Source organism: Rhamphochromis sp. 'chilingali' (assembly GCF_963969265.1).
Source record: "Rhamphochromis sp. 'chilingali' genome assembly, chromosome: 4".
NCBI classification, from domain to species: Eukaryota; Metazoa; Chordata; class Actinopteri; order Cichliformes; family Cichlidae; genus Rhamphochromis; species Rhamphochromis sp. 'chilingali'.
The window spans coordinates 28,546,552-28,568,357 of record NC_137948.1 but is presented as its reverse complement, the minus strand read 5'-3'; the positions used below and the strand labels follow the sequence as shown (position 1 = coordinate 28,568,357).

General features: G+C 44.5%; 1 protein-coding gene across 1 annotated transcript; it reads right to left on the bottom strand.

Moving 5' to 3' along the window:
* Positions 1-17,264: 17,264 nt before the first annotated feature.
* On the bottom strand, positions 17,265-18,843 carry LOC308395010 (paraneoplastic antigen Ma1 homolog; the record flags this gene model as incomplete). The annotated part of the gene is made up of 2 exons (XM_080879664.1): positions 17,265-17,915; positions 17,968-18,843. 2 exons carry the CDS (start codon positions 18,841-18,843, stop codon positions 17,265-17,267), a joined length of 1,527 nt encoding a protein of 508 aa, XP_080735790.1.
* Between the last annotated feature and the right edge of the window lie 2,963 nt (positions 18,844-21,806).

Here is a 21,806-nt window from a genome sequence, read left to right as displayed (position 1 = left end):
TGTAATATTAAAATAACAAGTTCTCATAGATTTTATCAGGTGACTAATTTAACACATTTTTTTGTCAAAGTATTTCTCTGCATGAAATGTTTATTTTGCTCTGTGAGCAAAATTTCACAAAGCAGGCACTAATCATATAAGCTCACAATAAAATGACCTGGCCAGACATTCTTATTACCATGAATACAGGTAGTCTCTCTGTGATTCTTTTACTTTGGAGTGAGGCTTGCATACAAGATGAGGCAGACTTCCAGAGCAACACCACCGATACAGCTCAGTTAACGAACAAAAAGGGGTTGCTTCACACCATTTTCTTCGTCCCCTTCACTAATGTGCCAATCAGTGAGTGCACATTAGATCAAGCATCAAAGGCAACAGACCGTGCAGCTGGGACGGAAACATTTATGACTTCTAACCAGCTCTTCTGCTCTTTACTTGTACTAATATGATCCTAAATAACAGACCAAGAGCAATTACAGACATAGGTACTGTGCCCCTGTTTTACTGACTTATAACTGTTTCATAATATCATTGATGGAGTTAAGTTAGGTTTATCAAGCATAGCATTAAAATGTACTCAATGTCTGTGTTTTTTGTTAGTCTAAGAAAGTCTTTTAAACAGTAATCTTTACCTCAACATTAATTTTCCACGAGGCCTGGAGGTGTGTAATTTTATGTTTTGAAACATGATTAAACTGACAATAACCTTCGGTGGGAATGTGTAAACTCAAGAAAAATCTACTTTAATATAGTATTGACCATCCCAAATGAGAACGATCCAGATGCCAGAAAATTTAGACCTGAGGCATTGCTGTCACCCTTCCCACAATTTCTGATTCATTTTCAGTGGTGCACTGAATCTTTGAGATAAGCTAATTCAGACAGCACAACCACAAACAAATCACACGTGGGCACATAAAAAAACAAAGTCCAAAAGTACGGCGTTCCAGTTTCAATGAGTGTGTAAAAGGTGCAGCCAATGATATGAATTCCTCTCGGCAGGAGCCTCATGGCAAGGGCGTATGGATTCACAGTGTTGAATGGCATGCCCAAATGTAAATGTGGACTATGGTATTCACACTCTCTATGATTCAGTCCCCCCTAAAAAGCTTCCTGGTTCTGTCTGTGAAGCGATATCACATTCCCTCAAGTGAAGCAAGATCTCTTAATGTCTCAGTTGTTTTTAGCGATAATGCAATGTGATGTAAATACAGAGCAAATTAATGAGCTCGTCGTGGTTTTCAAATGTGCTTAATTTTTTCAACCAGATCCTATACTCCATACATATTTGATGTTAGAGCTTGGGTACACGTGGTTACTTTGACATCTCTTCACAGAGCATGGATCCGTGGTTGGCAAACACTCTGGACACTCTGGTTGTACACCATTATACTTTGTGATGTTCCTACTTGAAGCTTAACAAAAGGAATGCATTAACTCTTTAGAAATTAGGCTCATTTGATGTTGTATCTTTGGTAATACTTGTTTTTCTTGATACAATGCAAAGCAATATATATATATATATATATATATATATATATATATATATATATATATATATATATATATATATATATATATATATATATATATAAAAAACACCCAGCACGCCCCTGCGGGCGGTTTATCCTTCAAGCTCGGGTCCTCTACCAGAGGCCTGGGAGCTTGAGGGTCCTGCGCAGTATCTTAGCTGTTCCCAGGACTGCGCTCTTCTGGACAGAGATCTCCGATGTTATTCCCGGGATCTGCTGGAGCCACTCGCCTAGCTTGGGAGTCACCGCACCTAGTGCTCCGATTACCACGGGGACCACCGTTACCTTCACCCTCTACATCCTCTCGAGCTCTTCTCTGAGCCCTTGGTATTTCTCCAGCTTCTCGTGTTCCTTCTTCCTGATATTGCTGTCATTCGGAACTGCTACATCGATCACTACGGCCGTCTTCTTCTGTTTGTCTACCACCACTATGTCCGGTTGGTTAGCCACCACCATTTTGTCTGTCTGTATCTGGAAGTCCCACAGGATCTTAGCTCGGTCATTCTCCACCACCCTTGGGGCATCTCCCATTTTGACCTCGGGACTTCCAGGTTATACTCGGCACAGATGTTCCTGTACACTATGCCGGCCACTTGGTTATGGCGTTCCATGTATGCCTTGCCTGCTAGCATCTTGCACCCTGCTGTTATGTGCTGGATTGTCTCTGGGGCATCTTTACACAGCCTGCACCTGGGGTCTTGCCTGGTGTGATAGACCCCAGCCTCTATGGATCTTGTACTCAGAGCTTGTTCTTGTGCTGCCATGATTAGTGCCTCTGTGCTGTCTCTCAGTCCAGCTTTGTCCAGCCACTGGTAGGATTTCTGGATATCAGCCACCTCCTCTATCTGCCGGTGGTACATACCGTGCAGGGGCCTGTCCTTCCATGATGGTTCCTCGTCTACCTCCTCTTTCTTGGGTTTCTGCTGCCTGAGGTATTCACTGAGCACTCGGTCAGTTGGGGCCATCTTCCCAATGTATTCTTGGATGTTCGTTGTCTCATCCTGGACTGTGGTGCTGACACTCACCAGTCCCCGGCCCCCTTCCTTCCGCTTAGCGTATAGCCTCAGGGTGCTGGACTTGGGGTGAAACCCTCCATGCATGGTAAGGAGCTTTCTTGTCTTTATGTCAGTGGCTTCTATCTCCTCCTTTGGCCAGCCTATTACCCCAGCAGGGTACCTGATCACGGGCAGGGCGTACGTGTTGATGGCCCGGATCTTGTTCTTACCATTCAGCTGACTCCTCAGGACTTGCCTGACCCTCTGCAGGTACTTGGTGGTTGCAGCTTTTCTAGCGGCCTCTTCATGGTTCCCATTCGCCTGCGGGATCCCCAGGTACTTGTAACTGTCCTCTATGTCTGCAATGTTGCCTTCTGGTAGTTCAATCCCCTCAGTTCTGACTACCTTCCCGCTCTTTGTTACCATCCGACTACACTTCTCCAGTCCGAACGACATTCCAATGTCATTGCTGTATAGCCTGGTAGTGTGGATCAGTGAATCGATGTCTCGTTCACTCTTGGCATACAGCTTGATGTCATCCATGTACAGGAGGTGGCTGACAACTGCTCCGTTCCGTAGTCGGTATCCGTAGCCAGTCTTGTTAATGATCTCACTGAGGGGGTTCAGGCCTATGCAGAACAGCAGTGGGGACAGAGCATCTCCTTGGTAGATCCCGCACTTGATGGTGACTTGTGCTATGGGCTTGGAGTTGGCCTCTAGTGTTGTACGCCACATCCCCATTGAGTTCCTGATGAAGGCTCTTAGGGTCCCATTGATCTTGTACAATTCTAGGCATTCCAGTATCCAGCTGTGGGGCATTGAGTCATAGGCCTTCTTGTAATCAATCCAGGCAGTGCACAGGTTGGTCAGTCTGGTCTTGCAGTCTCGGCTGACTGTTCTGTCTACCAGTAGCTGGTGTTTTGCGCCTCTGGTATTCTTGCTAATTCCTTTCTGTGTCCCGCTCATGTATTGACCCATGTGCCTGTTCATCTTAGCCGATATGATGCCTGACAGGAGCTTCCATGTAGTACTGAGGCAGGTTATTGGTCGGTAGTTGGAGGGGACCGGTCCCTTCTTGGGGTCCTTGGGGATCAGGACCGTCCGGCCTTCAGTTAGCCATTCCGGGTGTCTCTCATTAACTAGCAGCTGGTTCATTTGTGCTGCCAGACGCTCGTGGAGTGCAGTCAGCTTCTTCAGCCAGTAGGCGTGAACCATGTCGGGCCCTGGTGCTGTCCAACTCTTCATACTGGAGACCCTTTCTTGGATATCTGCCACTGTGATGGTTACTGGACCCTGTTCAGGGAGGTCGCTGTGGTCTGCCCTCAGATCCACTAGCCACTGAGCATTGCCGTTATGGGTTGCGTCCTTCTCCCATATGCTCTTCCAGTATTGCTCCGTCTCCAGCCTTGGTGGTGCTGTTCTCTTATTATTATTGTTCCCTTGCCACTGAGAGTATACCTTTGCTGGTTCTGTGGAGAACAGCTGGTTTATTCTCCTGCCTTCTATCTCTCTGGTGTACCTCCTCAAGCGGCTGGCCAAGGCTGTGAGTCTTTGCTTGGCAGTTTCCAAGGCCTCAGGTATGGACAGCTTGCTGTATTTCTTATGCACCTTCTTTGTCGCACCTTTCTGCAACTCCGTTAGTTGGCTAACCTCTCTCCGTGCTACTTTGATCTTGCCCTCTAGCCTCCTTCTCCATGGAGGGTACTGCCCCTTGTGGCTGTTCAACTTGTAGCCAAGCATCTCACTGATCACTTCTGCCGTATTGTAGATCAGCTTGTTAGTGTCGGTAATTGTGGTTGTAGGTATTGTCCGTAGTGCTGCATTAACATCATCTAGCAGACCTTCTGAGGGTACTTCACGTAATCTTGGTAAACGGCTACGGGGGATCGAGGTTTCAAGCTTGGCCATGATCCTATTTTTCAGGTCAGTTCCTCTCGCACTCAACGATCCTTCTCCTATCGCACTTGGGGCTATGTACCCAATCTCGGGTGGGGGTGATGATATCTCCCCCCTGACCTGGCGTCCTGACTCCTCCTTGCCGTAGCATTTGTGTTGTACCTCGTCAATCTCTAGCTGTGAGAGCAGTCCCTTCTTTCGAATGTTGGAACACTGAGCTACTAGTTGTTTCGCCGTCATTGTGGATGTTGGGTATCGAAGAATCCATAGGTCCCTCATCCTATTCATGTAGCCCCTTCCGCCGGGGTTACTTGCGTAGTAGCATTCCAACAACGCCCTGTTTTCGTCTCTTGCCCACCGATGCCTTGGCAGCACAAGAACAAGCTCTGAGTACAAGATCCATAGAGGCTGGGGTCTATCACACCAGGCAAGACCCCAGGTGCAGGCTGTGTAAAGATGCCCCAGAGACAATCCAGCACATAACAGCAGGGTGCAAGATGCTAGCAGGCAAGGCATACATGGAACGCCATAACCAAGTGGCCGGCATAGTGTACAGGAACATCTGTGCCGAGTATAACCTAGAAGTCCCGAGGTCAAAATGGGAGATGCCCCCAAGGGTGGTGGAGAATGACCGAGCTAAGATCCTGTGGGACTTCCAGATACAGACGGACAAAATGGTGGTGGCTAACCAACCGGACATAGTGGTGGTAGACAAACAGAAGAAGACGGCCGTAGTGATCGATGTAGCGGTTCCGAATGACAGCAATATCAGGAAGAAGGAACACGAGAAGCTGGAGAAATACCAAGGGCTCAGAGAAGAGCTCGAGAGGATGTGGAGGGTGAAGGTAACGGTGGTCCCCGTGGTAATCGGAGCACTAGGTGCGGTGACTCCCAAGATAGGCGAGTGGCTCCAGCAGATCCCGGGAACAACATCGGAGATCTCTGTCCAGAAGAGCGCAGTCCTGGGAACAGCTAAGATACTGCGCAGGACCCTCAAGCTCCCAGGCCTCTGGTAGAGGATCCGAGCTTGAAGGATAAACCGCCCGCAGGGGCGTGCTGGGTGTTTTTTTTTTTTTTTTTTATATATATATATATATACACACATACACACACACACACACATACACACACATACACACACACACACACACAGTGGGGCAAAAAAGTATTTAGTCAGCCACCGATTGTGCAAGTTCCCCCACTGAAAATGATGACAGAGGTCAGTAATTTGCACCAGAGGTACACTTCAACTGTGAGAGACAGAATGTGAAAAAAAAATCCATGAATTCACATGGTAGGATTTGTAAAGAATTTATTCGTAAATTAGGGTGGAAAATAAGTATTTGGTCACCTCAAACAAGGAAAATCTCTGGCTCTCACAGACCTGTAACGTCTTCTGTAAGAAGCTTTTCTGTCCCCCACTCGTTACCTGTATGAATGGCACCTGTTTGAACTCATCATCTGTATAAAAGACACCTGTCCACAGCCTCAAACAGTCAGACTCCAAACTCCGCCATGGCCAAGACCAAAGAGCTTTCGAAGGACACCAGGAAAAGTATTGTAGACCTGCACCAGACTGGGAAGAGTGAATCTACAATAGGCAAGCAGCTTGGTGTGAAAAAATCAACTGTGGGAGCAATTATCAGAAAATGGAAGACATACAAGACCACTGATAATCTCCCTCGATCTGGGGCTCCACGCAAGATCTCATCCCGTGGGGTCAAAATGATCATGAGAACGGTGAGCAAAGATCCCAGAACCACACGGAGGGACCTGGTGAATGACCTGCAGAGAGCTGGGACCAAAGTAACAAAGGTCACCATCAGTAACACACTACAACGGCAGGGAATCAAATCCCGCAGTGCCAGACGTGTTCCGCTGCTGAAGCCAGTGCATGTCCAGGCCCGTCTGAAGTTTGCCAGAGAGCACATGGATGATACAGCAGAGGATTGGGAGAATGTCATGTGGTCAGATGAAACCAAAGTAGAACTTTTTGGTATAAACTCAACTCGTCGTGTTTGGAGGAAGAAGGATACTGAGTTGCATCCCAAGAACACCATACCTACTGTGAAGCATGGGGGTGGAAACATCATGCTATGGGGCTGTTTTTCTGCCAAGGGGACAGGATGACTGATCCGTGTTAAGGACAGAATGAATGGGGCCATGTATCGTGAGATTTTGAGCCAAAACCTCCTTCCATCAGTGAGAACTTTGAAGATGAAACGAGGCTGGGTCTTCCAACATGACAATGATCCAAAACACACCGCCCGGGCAACAAAGGAGTGGCTCCGTAAGAAGCATTTGAAAGTCCTGGAGTGGCCTAGCCAGTCTCCAGACCTCAACCCCATAGAAAATCTGTGGCGGGAGTTGAAAGTCCGTGTTGCTCGGCGACAGCCCCAAAACATCACTGCTCTCGAGAAGATCTGCATGGAGGAATGGCTCAAAAATACCAGCTACTGTGTGTGCAAACCTGGTAAAGACCTATAGTAAACGTTTGACCTCTGTTATTGCCAACAAAGGTTATGTTACACAGTATTGAGTTGTATTTTTGTTATTGACCAAATACTTATTTTCCACCCTGATTTACGAATAAATTCTTTACAAATCCTACCATGTGGATTCATGGATTTGTTTTTCACATTCTGTCTCTCACAGTTGAAGTGTACCTCTGGTGCAAATTACTGACCTCTGTCATCATTTTAGGTGGGGGAACTTGCACAATCGGTGGCTGACTAAATACTTTTTTGCCCCACTGTATGTATGTATGTATGTATGTATGTATGTGTATGTATATATATATATATATTAGGGGTGCAACGATACACAAAATTCACGGTTCGGTTCGGTTCGATACTTTGGTGTCACGGTTCGATATTTTTTCGATACAAAAAAAATGTTCATGCCTTTTTAATTTGTCATTTATTAAAATTATAAATATATATTTTAACTCAAAAGTACAGTTTTTAAATTTAACCCTAACCCTTGTGCGTGTTTTTTATTTTGACAGCGAATGCGCACCTGCGGACCACTTATGTGCAGCCCTGGTTATTTAGCTCGTCATATTGCAGCCACAGAAATTATTTTGTCCATGAAACCATAAAGCTGCACTTTCTTTTTGCCTTATAGTCTGATTTGTCATAACTTCTCCTGCTGCTTTTACACACGCACTCACATAAGCTCAGCGATTCTCTGCGCGATCAACCTCTCACATGTTTAAGCTTGCTGCAGGAGATTTCACTTGTCATGTTTGCATAGTAAGCTAACGATTAATAAGACGATGTCAGAGGAATTGGTGCACAAATTATCATCACTCACCAATCAGTACTGTCGCTCTCTATACACAGTTCGCACGATTGCAAAGTGAAAGCAAAAAAACAAGCGCAAATTCAAACGCGACTTCAATATGTCACATATTGACAGTGGCTCACCGATGCCAATGACATAATTACCCAGCTACATTTCTGAAAGAATGCAAAAGCATTGACATATATTTTTCCTACAATAGCCCGACGGGCAGGGAAGAGATAGATTTTGGTAGCCCGACTGAAAAAATCGCTAGCTCCGGGACGTCGGGCTAGCGATATTGCAAGCCCTGTATCTGATTGAGGAATCACTCATCTTTGGAAAAGAGAGTTTATTACAGAGAAATGGCTCTTTCCAAAATAAAAGCTATACTATCCGCTTCTTCTGGGCTATATTCTCAGCAGCATGAGGAGAATCATGTGCTAACAGCTGTCTAAATGACTCGGCTAAAGTTAGTAGCATGCTTGTTGTTTTTGTCTTTGCACTAGGATGATGTCGGCGTAAATGTGCAGTCATATTCGTTGTGTTCCCACTAGTGCTTTCAGGTTAATCTCGTTGAAATGACCTTAACGCCACAACACGGCAAATCTCCGTTAACGAGCTACCGCCGATCGCTCCGTGCATGGGGCTAGACGGCCAACACGTTAACGAGCTAACTGCGCTAACACACTAGTTCACACCAATGTAATTGAGCATTGCATGGCACATCCAACATACTGTTTTACTTTAGTCCATGACTCGCTTACCTTCAGGGTCATACGTCACATGAAAACCAAAATAATTCCAAACGCCAGATCTGAATGAGAGTGGGGGAGGTCCATGTTGCTGAGAGCTTAACTTCTGTCTCGCTAGCTTGCCCTGTGCTCTTCCTCCTGACTATGCTGTCTGTGTGGAGCGCTCAGTGGATCTGCGCTCGACAGTGCAGCCTAGGCGGAGTAGTCAAACACAGATTCACTGAGCGCTCCACACAGACAGCATCGTCAGAAGGAAAATTGATAAAATAAATTACAAATGTTGTATTGTTCGATACATATGCGTACCGAACCGAAAGCACTGTATCGAACGGTTCAATATCGATACGAATATCGTTGCACCCCTAATATATATATATATATATATATATATATATATATATAAAAGAATCAACAAAAAAATCCCGTGTCAGTCAGTTCCAGATGTTTCTTTTGAACTTTTACTGGAAAAAACATATTTATATTACAGCTAACATTATATCATACAAAATTTTAGATCTCATCTTGACAGATCTATGAAGAAGACATGCTGTCCGTGGTTTTTAACTGTGCTTTTAGTAACCTCTAAGTTGTGTTTTAAGAATATAATTTGTGTTAGTATGAGGCCATTCCCTTTGTTTTACAGTAAGATCATTTAAAATCCTTATATATATATATATAGTGTCTTTTTAGCTGTGAGATCTGTAAGGTCACTCATCAAATACATTCAGTTTATAAACAACTGGTAATAACTGTCTGACAAGCAGCTCCCATCGGATAAGTTGTGTCCAAGACCTCTAATGGGCTGAAAATGACAGTTCTTATCTTCAGGCTGGCAGATGTGGATAAAGTACACAGATAGGCAACGGGCCAGCTGACACTGACACAGTGTTTATGAGGCACGGTGTGAGAAGACACTGTGCTGATCCTGAAACAGCAATGTTATTAAATGAATTTAATACAATTCACAGACTCTGCGGTATAAGAATTAAGTCAGCTTTTAAGGGTTCAGCAAACACATACTCATAAACAAGTACTAGTTAATAGTTAATTATTACTATGTAAATATTAGCTATCAAATATAATGTCAGAATGTGGCACATCCATTATACATGTCTGTCATGTCAAACATTCCAGTATATCCCAAACACGGATTAAAAAAACAAAACAATACATTTAGTGATTCATCACATTCAAAGAGCTTAGATTTGGGTGGCATTTATGATTGGAAAAATGTAAATTTAATTATCAAATTGCAAGTGTATTTATTTTCTAGTCATTAAGTGTTTGATCTCTATAATCTCTATAATTTGGCTGATTTTAGTTTTTGTCATATCTGTTTTAGAGCGCTCCAAGCAGGGAGGGCACAGAAAGACAAAACAATGCGACATCAACTGAGTGGTTATGAGAAAGGCGTTTGATTGAGGTTTTAATATTCATTATTATGAAGCAATGAAGTCTCGTCGCATTTCGGCATGGTTAGGCGAGAAAGCCTGCGTAGCACATGCTGCCAAAATGCTCAGTTCCCACCTGTTTCTGCAGAGGAAGAGACTGTGGTAAAATGTCTGGGTGGCACAGACCTCGGCGGTATATTCATTGCTTTTAATTTGGGGCCCAGAGATTAAAGAGTGACATATGTCAACAGGAAACAGAGACATGAGATGTAGAGAGGAGGCTGAATTAATGAGGCATTACTTGTTAAATGTGTTCCAGTAACTTTCCTTTAGGTCTCTTACTTCCTCTCTTTCAGCTCTTTTGTCACTGCTCTAGTCTTGCTAGTGTGGCATAATGAGAGTGATAAATCAATGCTCTCTGCTATGTATACCACTGTTCAGTGCAATAATGTATCACTGATGTATGTGCTTGTTTAGAGCAGAGAAAATACAGCTTAAAATACGCAACTTCTTTTACTGGTTACTTATCAGAATTGCCACATCACTAAATTCTCTAATAATGATAAACACATACGGGGAATGATCTTTACTTTACACCTTCAATGTGATCAACTCTTCCTGTTAGCCCCCTGAAAACAAACTAGCTCTTATGTACGTCAGCACAATGAAACCAGACAATTTCAATAAGTCTAAACGAGTAAACTAAACATACTGTATATAAACAATATGCCATTTTTGTCATCATAAACTATTTCTGCTATCGACAGTAAACAGATTGCTGATAAAGAAATCTGTCCTTCCAGCGTGGCATTAAAGGGCACGATGTACGTCTTTTCAAATGTTGATAAGCTAATTCAGACAACACAGCCATATGACATTAAATGTGACATGTTTCACCAACAAATTCTTCCCCCGGGGCCACTGTTGAGAATATTCTGCACTATATTAAACTGTTCCCTCTCCAGAAATGTGTGCGACAAAATTTAATTGCATTTGTATTAAACAATCATGTAGCATTTTGTAAACATACCTAGACCATTCACTGTGCGTTCACTGTGTAGAAAGCAATGAATAAATATGGAATTGGTCTCTGTGCCACGTGTATTCTTGTGGCCCGTTCAATCTCACACTCTGTGCCCTATGAGATGTTGTAGTCTGTAATTTATACAAACTCAAGACAGTGCGATTAAAGACAAGTAAACTATGTCGTTACAGCTAAAATCCAAGTTCTGGATTGGCCATTAAACAAATGCTTTTGGAAATACTGACTCAATAAGAAAAACAGTGAAGAAGTCCAGTAATATTTACCCTAAATAGGGCAGCCAAAAGAAGAAGGAGAAGGCGAAGAATCAGTCCAATAAACGAAGCAACAATGCATAGCACAAACTAGTCATCTGCATTTTGATTCGATTTTATCATTACACGTTTCTTTTTGAAACCTTAGCATCCCCTTGCGTCCCACCAGCCGTCCACATGTCCTCCTTCACTACATCCATGTCTGTCTCTTTCACTTCTGCCTGGAATCTGCGTATTCAACATCGCATTTGTTTGTTTGTTTATTTTAAAACAAAATCCTATCAGTAAGATGTGAACATACTTCTTAAAATTCCAGCATCCTGCCAGAACCCCAACTATTTATAACAATCAGTAGTTTCAATTTTATGACCATTGTGGATCGCCTAGTCACACCAGTAAAGTCGCTCTCGACCAGCTCTCCATTCCAAGTTTCTGAGTCTCTGTTCCTATGGATATTAACCTATTAGGTTAGTGTAGCACCCCACCCGTGATACTGAGTCAAAATCCACTTACCTCAGTTTGGACCCCCTAGGCGGGGTGTTAGGTTCGTTACAGCCTAGATACCACAAAAGGTTCTGGTATAGACAGGAATCAGGGAAACTATCAGTAAGCCTTTGCCTGCAAGTTAGACTTAACCAGTAGTAAAAGAATCAACCCCAGACAACTCTTTAACACAAACCAAACGTTTACTGAATGTAAGGGCAGGAAAAAGTAACGTACAACACACCCTTTTCTTAACTCAACTCAAATGATATCCAGCTTCATAAACAAATGAAACATGCTGTGTAAATGAAATATTTCCCTTTGAAATTATGTTAAACAACACAAATTATGTTATCACCTCTTGGTAAGTGACTCACGAATGTACACTCAAAAATATGCTATATAATCCACTAGATACACAATATTCACACATGGGCCCCACACACACTCACATTCACACTTGTTGCAGGCCTGTTTGCTGCTCACGCCGGACGATGGAGAAAAATCCTCTTCTCCCCAGTAAGAGCACGAAAGTCCAACTTACAGTTCAGTTGCTCGGTAGGTTTCCGTTCGCCAGTCCCAAACTAAATCCACTCTCCGCTCTCCCTGCGGACCGGATGCTGTCTCTGCTACAGCGCGTTAGCCAGTCACTGTCCAGCTCTCCGACAGTCCATAGCGGCTGCCTCCGTGGCGCAGCCAAGCAGTCCGCGCTAGCCCTTAGCCTCGGCGGTCGTAGCTGGAAACACAGTTTTTCACGGTGGTGCGACCGTTGAAACACAAAGTCATTTCACCCACACTCTGTTGCGAAGCTCTCCCCCTGTTAGCTTTCTAGTCATACACTCTTTTGTGCTAGGTAACTTCAGTAAAACTAGCTGAGTCTCTCACTTTGGTTCAGCTAACCTCGTGCATCTCTCCATGCCGTTCTCCTCTCTTCCTCCATTACAACAGATACACAGGTCCCGTTTCATGCTACCTCCACGGGCCTCCAGAAAATTAGAACTCTGAACAATACTTTAACTCTCTTCAGAGTTACATACCATAAAATAATACTTTATGATTAACATAACAGGTTCATTGCTCTAATTACCTGTATTTACCTTGTGACATATTACAGGGCAAATTACATTCAGGGTACAGTTACATCACATAAAATTAACTGTGAACACCTTATGTTACTGTGGCGTTTAAGTCCATGGGAATTACGAGTATCTACTCCCAAATTCCCATCCGGGCTACACCCTCCCCCTTCTAAATGCGTTTGATGCCCCTATCAAACCCCACAGATTTATAAACACAAAAATCTGTGCTTTGTTAGTCCAGCTCTAATTTAACACAGGAAGGGCATAGTGCTAGTGGGTGACACCATGAAGTCTGGCAAGTGTGATCTCGTGAATGTCTGTAAGTGCCACTTCCCACCAAAACCCCATGGCTCAAAACCACTACAGAGTGATCTGATGATTGCCCGAGTTCATCATAACTCAGTCTCACCACAGGCCTCTTTAGTCTCTGTGGGCGGCCCACTGGATGCTCCTCTCCTTCCAGCGACATCCCACTCTCTTCGGTTCCCTCCTCAGGGCCAGTCACTGTAACTGCCTCAGAGTCTAGCTGGAGATCTGGAGGGTTATGATCATCTGGATTTCTTTCAATATCTGCCAAATCAGTGGTTGAACTCTCAAGATCCAACAGATTTGGCTTTTGACCTTGGTCCCTCAGAAGCTGTTCTGACGGTGACAGAAGGTTTTCACAATCCATGTATGGGAATTGTGTCAGGCATGCATCTTCGGATTCCGACTCTGAAGAAGATATTGCATCTCCCAGATTGTCAACTGGTGTAGCCTTGGCGAGTCCCCTTTGGGATCGAGTGACAGGTCTATCAAACAACTCTGGTTCACTATCATTTGGAAGTCTCACTAGATACCCTATGGGTAATAAGTGGTTACGATGCACCGTTTTCTCCACCCCCATTCCCTTCTCAGGTTTCACTCTGTATACTGGTAGACGGGGCATTTTGTCAAGCACAACATAGGGTGCAGTTCTCCACTTATTCTTCAACTTGTGCTTTCCAGTGACACCAAAATTCTTTAGCAACACCCGGTCTCCTGGTGCCAAGGGTCTGTTCTTTCACATGCTTGTCATGTGCTTTCTTGTTTCTCTGATGACTTTTATCAGCAGCCTCTGTCGCTAGGCGGTAAGCTTGTTGCAAATCAGCTTTCAGCTTAGCTACGTACTGGTGATGTGTCAGACTGCTGTGTGTCTGGTCGTTGGTTCCGAAACAGATGTCCACAGGCAGCCGGGCCTCCCTGCCAAACATAAGCAGGTAAGGTGAGTACCCAGTTGCTTCGTTCTGCGTACAATTGTACGCATGTACCAAATGACTGATGGACTGATTCCACGCCTGTTTCTTCTTGGGATCCAAGGTTCCCAGCATGGAAAGTAACGTCCGGTTAAATCTCTCTGGCTGTGGATCTCCCTGGGGATGATAAGGCGTTGTCCGGGATTTCCGGATTCCCAACACTCTCAGAAGGTCGTGGATCAGCTTACTCTCGAAATCACGTCCCTGGTCGGAATGTATCCGGGCCGGAAGTCCATAATGCACAAAGTACCGCTCACAGAGAAGCTTAGCTACTGTGGAGGCTTTTTGGTCTTTAGCTGGAAAAGCTTGTGCATATCTGGTAAAGTGATCAGTCACTACCAGAACGTTAGCATATCCCTGAGAGTCTAGCTCTAGGGATAGGAAATCAATACACACGAGATCTAGTGGTCCACTACTGGTGATCTGGTTCAATGGTGCAGCTCGTTGTGTGGGTGCTTTACGTGCAACACATCTCCCACAATTCCTGATGTACTGCTCAACTTCTGCACTCATCCTAGGCCAGTAGAATCGGTCTCGTATGAGCTCCACAGTCTTGTCCACCCCCAGGTGACCTGACTCATCATGAAGTGATCTAAGCACCATGGCAACATGCTCTCGGGGTAGTACAAGCTGATGGATTTCCTTTCCAGGTTGTCTCTGTACTTTCCTGTAGAGTACTCCATCAGTGATTGCCAACTTGTTTGTCTCTCTTTGAAGCAACATGGCTTCTGCATTGGAGTCTTTGTCGAAAGTAAAGGGAATCGCTCCATTCATAGATTTCTTTACAGGAGCGATCACTGGATCATTGTCTTGTGCTTTGATAAGCTCGGCTTTGCTTATCTGGGTCAAACACCCGTAGTCAAGATGAGTGGGGAAAACAAAACACTCTGGGAGTGCCTCAGGGGAAACCCCTAAAGATTCAGCAAAGCTGACTGCCCCCCCTCCTGCTGACTTTCTACAGGAGATCTGCTTACACAGAGCTTTGACACTGTCCAAGGGCAGAGTTTGCCAATCAGTGTCCTCTGTTGGTAAGGGGTTGCGCGATAACGCGTCAGCATCAATGTTGCTGCTTCCAGGTCGGTACTGGAGAGTGAAATCGTAAGTGGCAAGAGCAGCTAACCACCGATGCCCGGTGGCATTGAGCTTGGCTGTGGTGAGGATATATGTGAGGGGGTTGTTATCCGTCCTCACAGTGAACTGTGCTCCGTACAGGTAGTCGTGAAACTTGTCAACTACAGCCCACTTCAACGCCAAAAACTCAAGCTGGTGCACGGGGTAGTTTTTCTCTGATGAGCTAAGCTTTCGGCTAGCAAATGCAACTGGTCGCAGCCCTTCTGGGTGTTCTTGGTTGAGCACAGCACCCAACACCTGAAGGCTAGCATCAATGTGCAACACATAAGGCTTGGTTGGGTCTGCGAATGCCAGAACAGGTGCATTTGTAAGAGAATGTATAATGTTCTGGAAAGCTTCTGTACATGCAGCATCCCACCTGTCCCCAAACGGTTCATTTACACGATGGTAGGTCTTTTCTGGGACTCTGACAGCTCTCTTTCCTTTCTGAGTTGGTGGGTAACCTTTACATAGTTCGGTTAACGGCTTGACAATGATGGAGTAGTCCTTTATGAAGCGACGGTAATACCCACAGAACCCTAGGAAAGACTGCAGTGATGGGAGATCGGTGGGTTGCTTCCAGCGAGCTACCGCCTCAACTTTGCTTGGGTCAGTGGCAATCCCTTTCTCTGACACTATGTGTCCAACATATGTCACCTGTGGCCTGCAGAACTGACATTTGTCGATGGACAATTTTAGGCCAGTCTCTTCCAGTCTGTCAAGAACTTTGATTAGTCTCTGCTCATGTTCTTCCAAAGTTCTTCCGAACACGATCAAATCGTCAAGGTACACTATGACCTCAATCATGTGCATGTCTCCCACTGCTTTCTCCATTACTCTTTGAAAGGTCGCGGGAGCTCCGGTTATCCCCTGGGGCATCCTCTCAAATTGAAAGAATCCCAAAGGACATATGAAAGCGGTCTTCTCCTTGTCCTCTTCTGCCATGGGAATTTGGTAGTATCCACTACGCAAATCCAAGACAGAGAACCACCTGCTGCCAGACAAACAGTCCAACGCCTCGTCAATGCGAGGAACTGTGTATTGGTCAGGGACAGTTCTGTGATTCAGGGTCCGATAGTCCACACACATGCGCAACCGCCCCGTTTTCTTTCGTGCCAAGACGATGGGGGAAGCATAGGGACTCCTTGATTCTTTTATTATCCCCGCTGCCAAAAGTCCTTGCAGGTGGCGGCGTAAGTCATCCAGGTCAGCTGGGGCAACACGGCGGGACCGCTCTCGGAAGGGGGTATGGTCAGCTAGACGGATGTGATGTTGCACTCCTTTAGCCAAACCCACATCCCATTCCTCCGTCGAGAAAACTTTGCCTCTCTCTGCAAGTTTCTGACTAAGCCTCTGTTTCCATTCAGCTGGTATAGGAGAGTCCCCAAAATTAAACAGAGATGGGTCAAGCATAGTAGAAGCTTTGGTGTTTGGGCCGGGGACATCAGTCACTATATCAGCTACATGCAGATGTGCAACCACAGTGCCCATGGGAATGGCAGTGTCTTTTAGTGACTGGTTGCGCATGAGCACCAGAAACTTGTCTCTATCAAGCATCTTGGAGAACAGTACAGTTGGCTGCACAAGCACACTTGGGGGAAAAGCATGTGAAGCTGCCCGTTCTGTGATGAGGATGCTGTCTCCAATAGTTTGGATGTCTTTGACTTTACAGACAGCTATATATTCTTTCCCAGCTGGAATGACCAGTGGGCCAGGACCAGTCCACTTAACGTTAGCTACTGGACTGTCATCATCCTTGGCAGACTCAGACATAATAGTCGGTAGGTTCTGAGGCTGCTGAACATTCACTTTGGCAGAGCAAACATTCCCCACCCTCACTTTCTTTCCAGTTGCAGAAATGGGTCTGATTTTATGAACATTGGTGCCCACCAAGACAGGTATGGTATCTGAGCACCGAGGGTCTGGGCACACCAAAGCGAGGACTGGGATAGTCTCAACTTTCTCTCGTGTTTCCTCAGGGAATTCCAATTCAATTTGAATGTACCCCCTGTAAGGATAGCTGGTCTCTGATTCACTTAGGCCCCAAATATCTAGGCCCGTAACAGAGCGTAAAGGCACATGAGACAAGTGTTTTGAATACCAGCTATCAAAAATGATGGTCACCTGAGAGCCACTGTCTAAGAGAGCAGTGCAAGGTACACCATCCACCTTCACACCGCTGTGGAGGGTGGCCCTACCAGTCCTTCAGGGAAACTAGGCATCCTGACATTGACAACACTCCGGTTAACACCTACATTGGTGGTGGTTGGTTCTTTGGCAGGACTGGGAGTTTTATTACTTTCTCCCTGCTTCCGTTGAGCCTGAATGAATTTCTGTATCACTTTAGGGTAGTTTTCTGGAGCCTTACACTTGGTAGAGATGTGCCCATCCTCCCCGCAGCGATAACAGAAAAAGTGACTGGGATCTCTGAGTGTTCTTGCTCCCCGCTGAAGGTGCGTGGGAGAACCATGGTGCCTGGGCGAGGGCACCGCAACCCCTGTGCTGGGGTTGACTGACATGACAGAGATCTGCTTTCTTAGCTTCACCACTTCTTTCTTTAATGCTTGGAAGTTTTTGTCTTCTCCCAAGCCGTCTGCTTCCACATTCTCTGTGGATGCTGCCCCAGGTGAATGGACACCTGGCACCCCGGCAGCAGTGGTGAGATCACTGACTTGGGTTTTCAGACCTTGTATCTCAAGTCTGAGATTTTCCACGTGTGCCCCTGTGGGTACAGTAGCGCTTTTGACATGCACGACTTTGTTGAGGTTAAGTCTGCGCCGAGAAGCTTCATGCTCCTCTTCAATGCAGACCTCATTTAACAGCTGCAGAAAGGTAGGGGGATTATTTTTTCGTTCCCTTAAACGCAAACTTAACAGCAATCAGGTCAGACCCTGTTGCACCTTTAATGAGCTGATCAAGACGTGCTTTGTCAATGAGGGCAGGAGACAGACCTCCCTTTTTAACCACCTTGCTCAGAGATCTCTCCATTCTTCTCAGAAACTCAGAAAGTTTCTCCCCTCTGGGTTGACATAGCATTCGGAAGGCAAAATAGAGTTCCTCTCCTGTTTCTGGTGTGTCAAAAGTATTCTCAATCACATCAATGTATTCTTGAGGTGTTGCTTCAGGGTTATTAAATCGTAACGCGGGACCCTTTACACTTTCCATTATCCTGATTTTCTTCTCTCTGTCAGGCCGATCATATTCCTCTATCATCAGTCGAGCCTGTAGTATCCAGTTCTCCAACTGCTCTTCTCCTGGGGGTGTGGGAACAACCCCTGAGAAGGTGCGCAACCTCCTGTAGCTGCTATTGTCACTGGCAGGCTTAGAGGTATTTTGCAGAAGGTCTCCAATAGCTCTGATGATTGCTTCAGGAGTGGAGGCCTGAAGTGTGGCGGCAGGTCCCAAATCAGTTTGAGATGCCTGCCAGTCATCTGCAACCAGCTGGTCAACTGAACCATCCTCCTCCTCTAAGTGGCCGATGATTCTCCAGGGTGAATTGCTGCCATCAGCTAGAATGTCCAGAGGAATGGCTTTAGTATTTACCTTTTCTCTGCATTCACACAGTACGGTCAAACACTTGCTCTGAGGATCATACATACGTCCTCTAACCTTCACACGTCCAAGAACTTTAATGAATTGCAGAGTTCTTTCTATGACTTCAATCTCTGTGTCCTCGGGAACATCTTTAAGTAGTATGGCATGCGAAGGGTTAAGGCCTTCTCCTTTACACCAGTGCCGTAACTGAGCCATTTCTTGGTGCTGGGTGTGTATGAATCTTACTGTATGTGTATAGTGTAACACAATACCAAACACAAACTGATATTGCTCTGCTGTAACTTACTATAATTTCAAATCACTCTCTCTTTAAGGGTTGTCTGGGTCACAAGTTAATACTAATTACTACCAGTCTTTATCCCAGTGGTGCCTCGATTTTATGTAGCACCCCACCCGTGATACTGAGTCAAAATCCACTTACCTCAGTTTGGACCCCCTAGGCGGGGTGTTAGGTTCGTTACAGCCTAGATACCACAAAAGGTTCTGGTATAGACAGGAATCAGGGAAACTATCAGTAAGCCTTTGCCTGCAAGTTAGACTTAACCAGTAGTAAAAGAATCAACCCCAGACAACTCTTTAACACAAACCAAACGTTTACTGAATGTAAGGGCAGGAAAAAGTAATGTACAACACACCCTTTTCTTAACTCAACTCAAATGATATCCAGCTTCATAAACAAATGAAACATGCTGTGTAAATGAAATATTTCCCTTTGAAATTATGTTAAACAACACAAATTATGTTATCACCTCTTGGTAAGTGACTCACGAATGTACACTCAAAAATATGCTATATAATCCACTAGATACACAATATTCACACATGGGCCCCACACACACTCACATTCACACTTGTTGCAGGCCTGTTTGCTGCTCACGCCGGACGATGGAGAAAAATCCTCTTCTCCCCAGTAAGAGCACGAAAGTCCAACTTACAGTTCAGTTGCTCGGTAGGTTTCCGTTCGCCAGTCCCAAACTAAATCCACTCTCCGCTCTCCCTGCGGACCGGATGCTGTCTCTGCTACAGCGCGTTAGCCAGTCACTGTCCAGCTCTCCGACAGTCCATAGCGGCTGCCTCCGTGGCGCAGCCAAGCAGTCCGCGCTAGCCCTTAGCCTCGGCGGTCGTAGCTGGAAACACAGTTTTTCACGGTGGTGCGACCGTTGAAACACAAAGTCATTTCACCCACACTCTGTTGCGAAGCTCTCCCCCTGTTAGCTTTCTAGTCATACACTCTTTTGTGCTAGGTAACTTCAGTAAAACTAGCTGAGTCTCTCACTTTGGTTCAGCTAACCTCGTGCATCTCTCCATGCCGTTCTCCTCTCTTCCTCCATTACAACAGATACACAGGTCCCGTTTCATGCTACCTCCACGGGCCTCCAGAAAATTAGAACTCTGAACAATACTTTAACTCTCTTCAGAGTTACATACCATAAAATAATACTTTATGATTAACATAACAGGTTCATTGCTCTAATTACCTGTATTTACCTTGTGACATATTACAGGGCAAATTACATTCAGGGTACAGTTACATCACATAAAATTAACTGTGAACACCTTATGTTACTGTGGCGTTTAAGTCCATGGGAATTACGAGTATCTACTCCCAAATTCCCATCCGGGCTACATTAGCAAAAACTAATTTAAGCTGGTGTCGAGGAAAGTCACCTAACTGAAGTGCCTACGTCTGAATGTCATGATGCACCTCACTAGCAGCAGTGAGGTTAGCACCTGTTAACAGCAGCTCTCCTTATTGATCCTTGTACTTATTAAGGCTAGGTAATTACTTTAGTGGTCAGGAAAACAGGCCCCAGGAATCTGAAGAGTTTGAATATGGATACGTTTAGGTCATCTTGTGAATACTGTGCAGTTAGTTTTATCTAGTTTATATTTGATGAGCCATTTTGGAAATATGGAAAAAAGGTTTACTGTAGATTTACAGATCTACTGCCAGATTAATGGAAGAGCCGGTGGCATACAAAATTGTGTAATCTGCATAAAAATGTACATTACAGTTTTGTGTGAAAGAGACAACATAGTTTGTGTGAATGGTGAATAAAAGAGGTCCAAGAAACCCCGAAGCTTTCAGACAATCAGGAAAAGGGACTGTGCATCTAAACTGACTGATAACCATTTTTTGACTAAAATTCCCCGATTCAGTGAATCAAATACTTAATCAGTCTATGAAGAGTGCAGTGCAGTATTAGGAATAGTACTAGTACTATCAAGGGGTTCAATAATATCACTGAGTGTATACACTGCAGGTTTACAAATTCCGACCAAACAATCCAATTTGATGCTGTTTGAGATGCAGTTTCAGTTAACCATTTATTAGGGACACTAAACTTTTGCTATGGGATCCAAGGATATCTTTGAGTAGGGAAATTAAAAAGAAAATAGTTTGCCTGCCCGACGAGAACCTGGAATGTGTCGGCTACAAAGTGATGGACTAATGATGAAAGATGGAATTTTTATTTTTTATGAGTTAGAGCCTAATAACTTGTTATAAAGCAATCTTACATCTAGTCAAAGTGGTATTTTAGATGGAAGGAATTTTTCATTAATTATCCAGATAACAGCTAAATTCTGTTGCAAACAAGCTCATCATTAACATAGCTGAGAGAAGTGAGACCTTTCTGAGATGTAAGAGCTGAACCACTGTAGACTGTTGCCTTGACAATTTATTGAGTTGATGAGTGTGCTGAAAGTTATTCAGTACAATAATTTTCTCATTTTAATTTTACCTAACCCCATTTTGTAAGTATTTATTGAATTATGCATATTCTTCAAATTAAACTGAACAAAAAATCTGAACTTCCTTTTAAAAGATGATTTCATTGCTGTGCCTGCCATAATTAATGCACCATGGAGCTACACGAGTCATCTGCACTGTTTCTCCCACAATACTACAAGTAATTCTTTTCATTTCATTGAAATTTCCCTCATTTGTAGCAAAACAGACAAACTGAGAAACTCCAAATGATCACAGCACTATCCCTCAAGAATAAAAACGTGAACCAAATGCTTTGTTCAGATTTCAAAGGCTTTGAAAACAAGCCTTGAAATAATATATTCAATGATGATCATCATAGTTATTACTGTCAAAGTCAAGAATTATCAAATGCACCATGCAGTATCTTAGATAAAATGCTATAAGC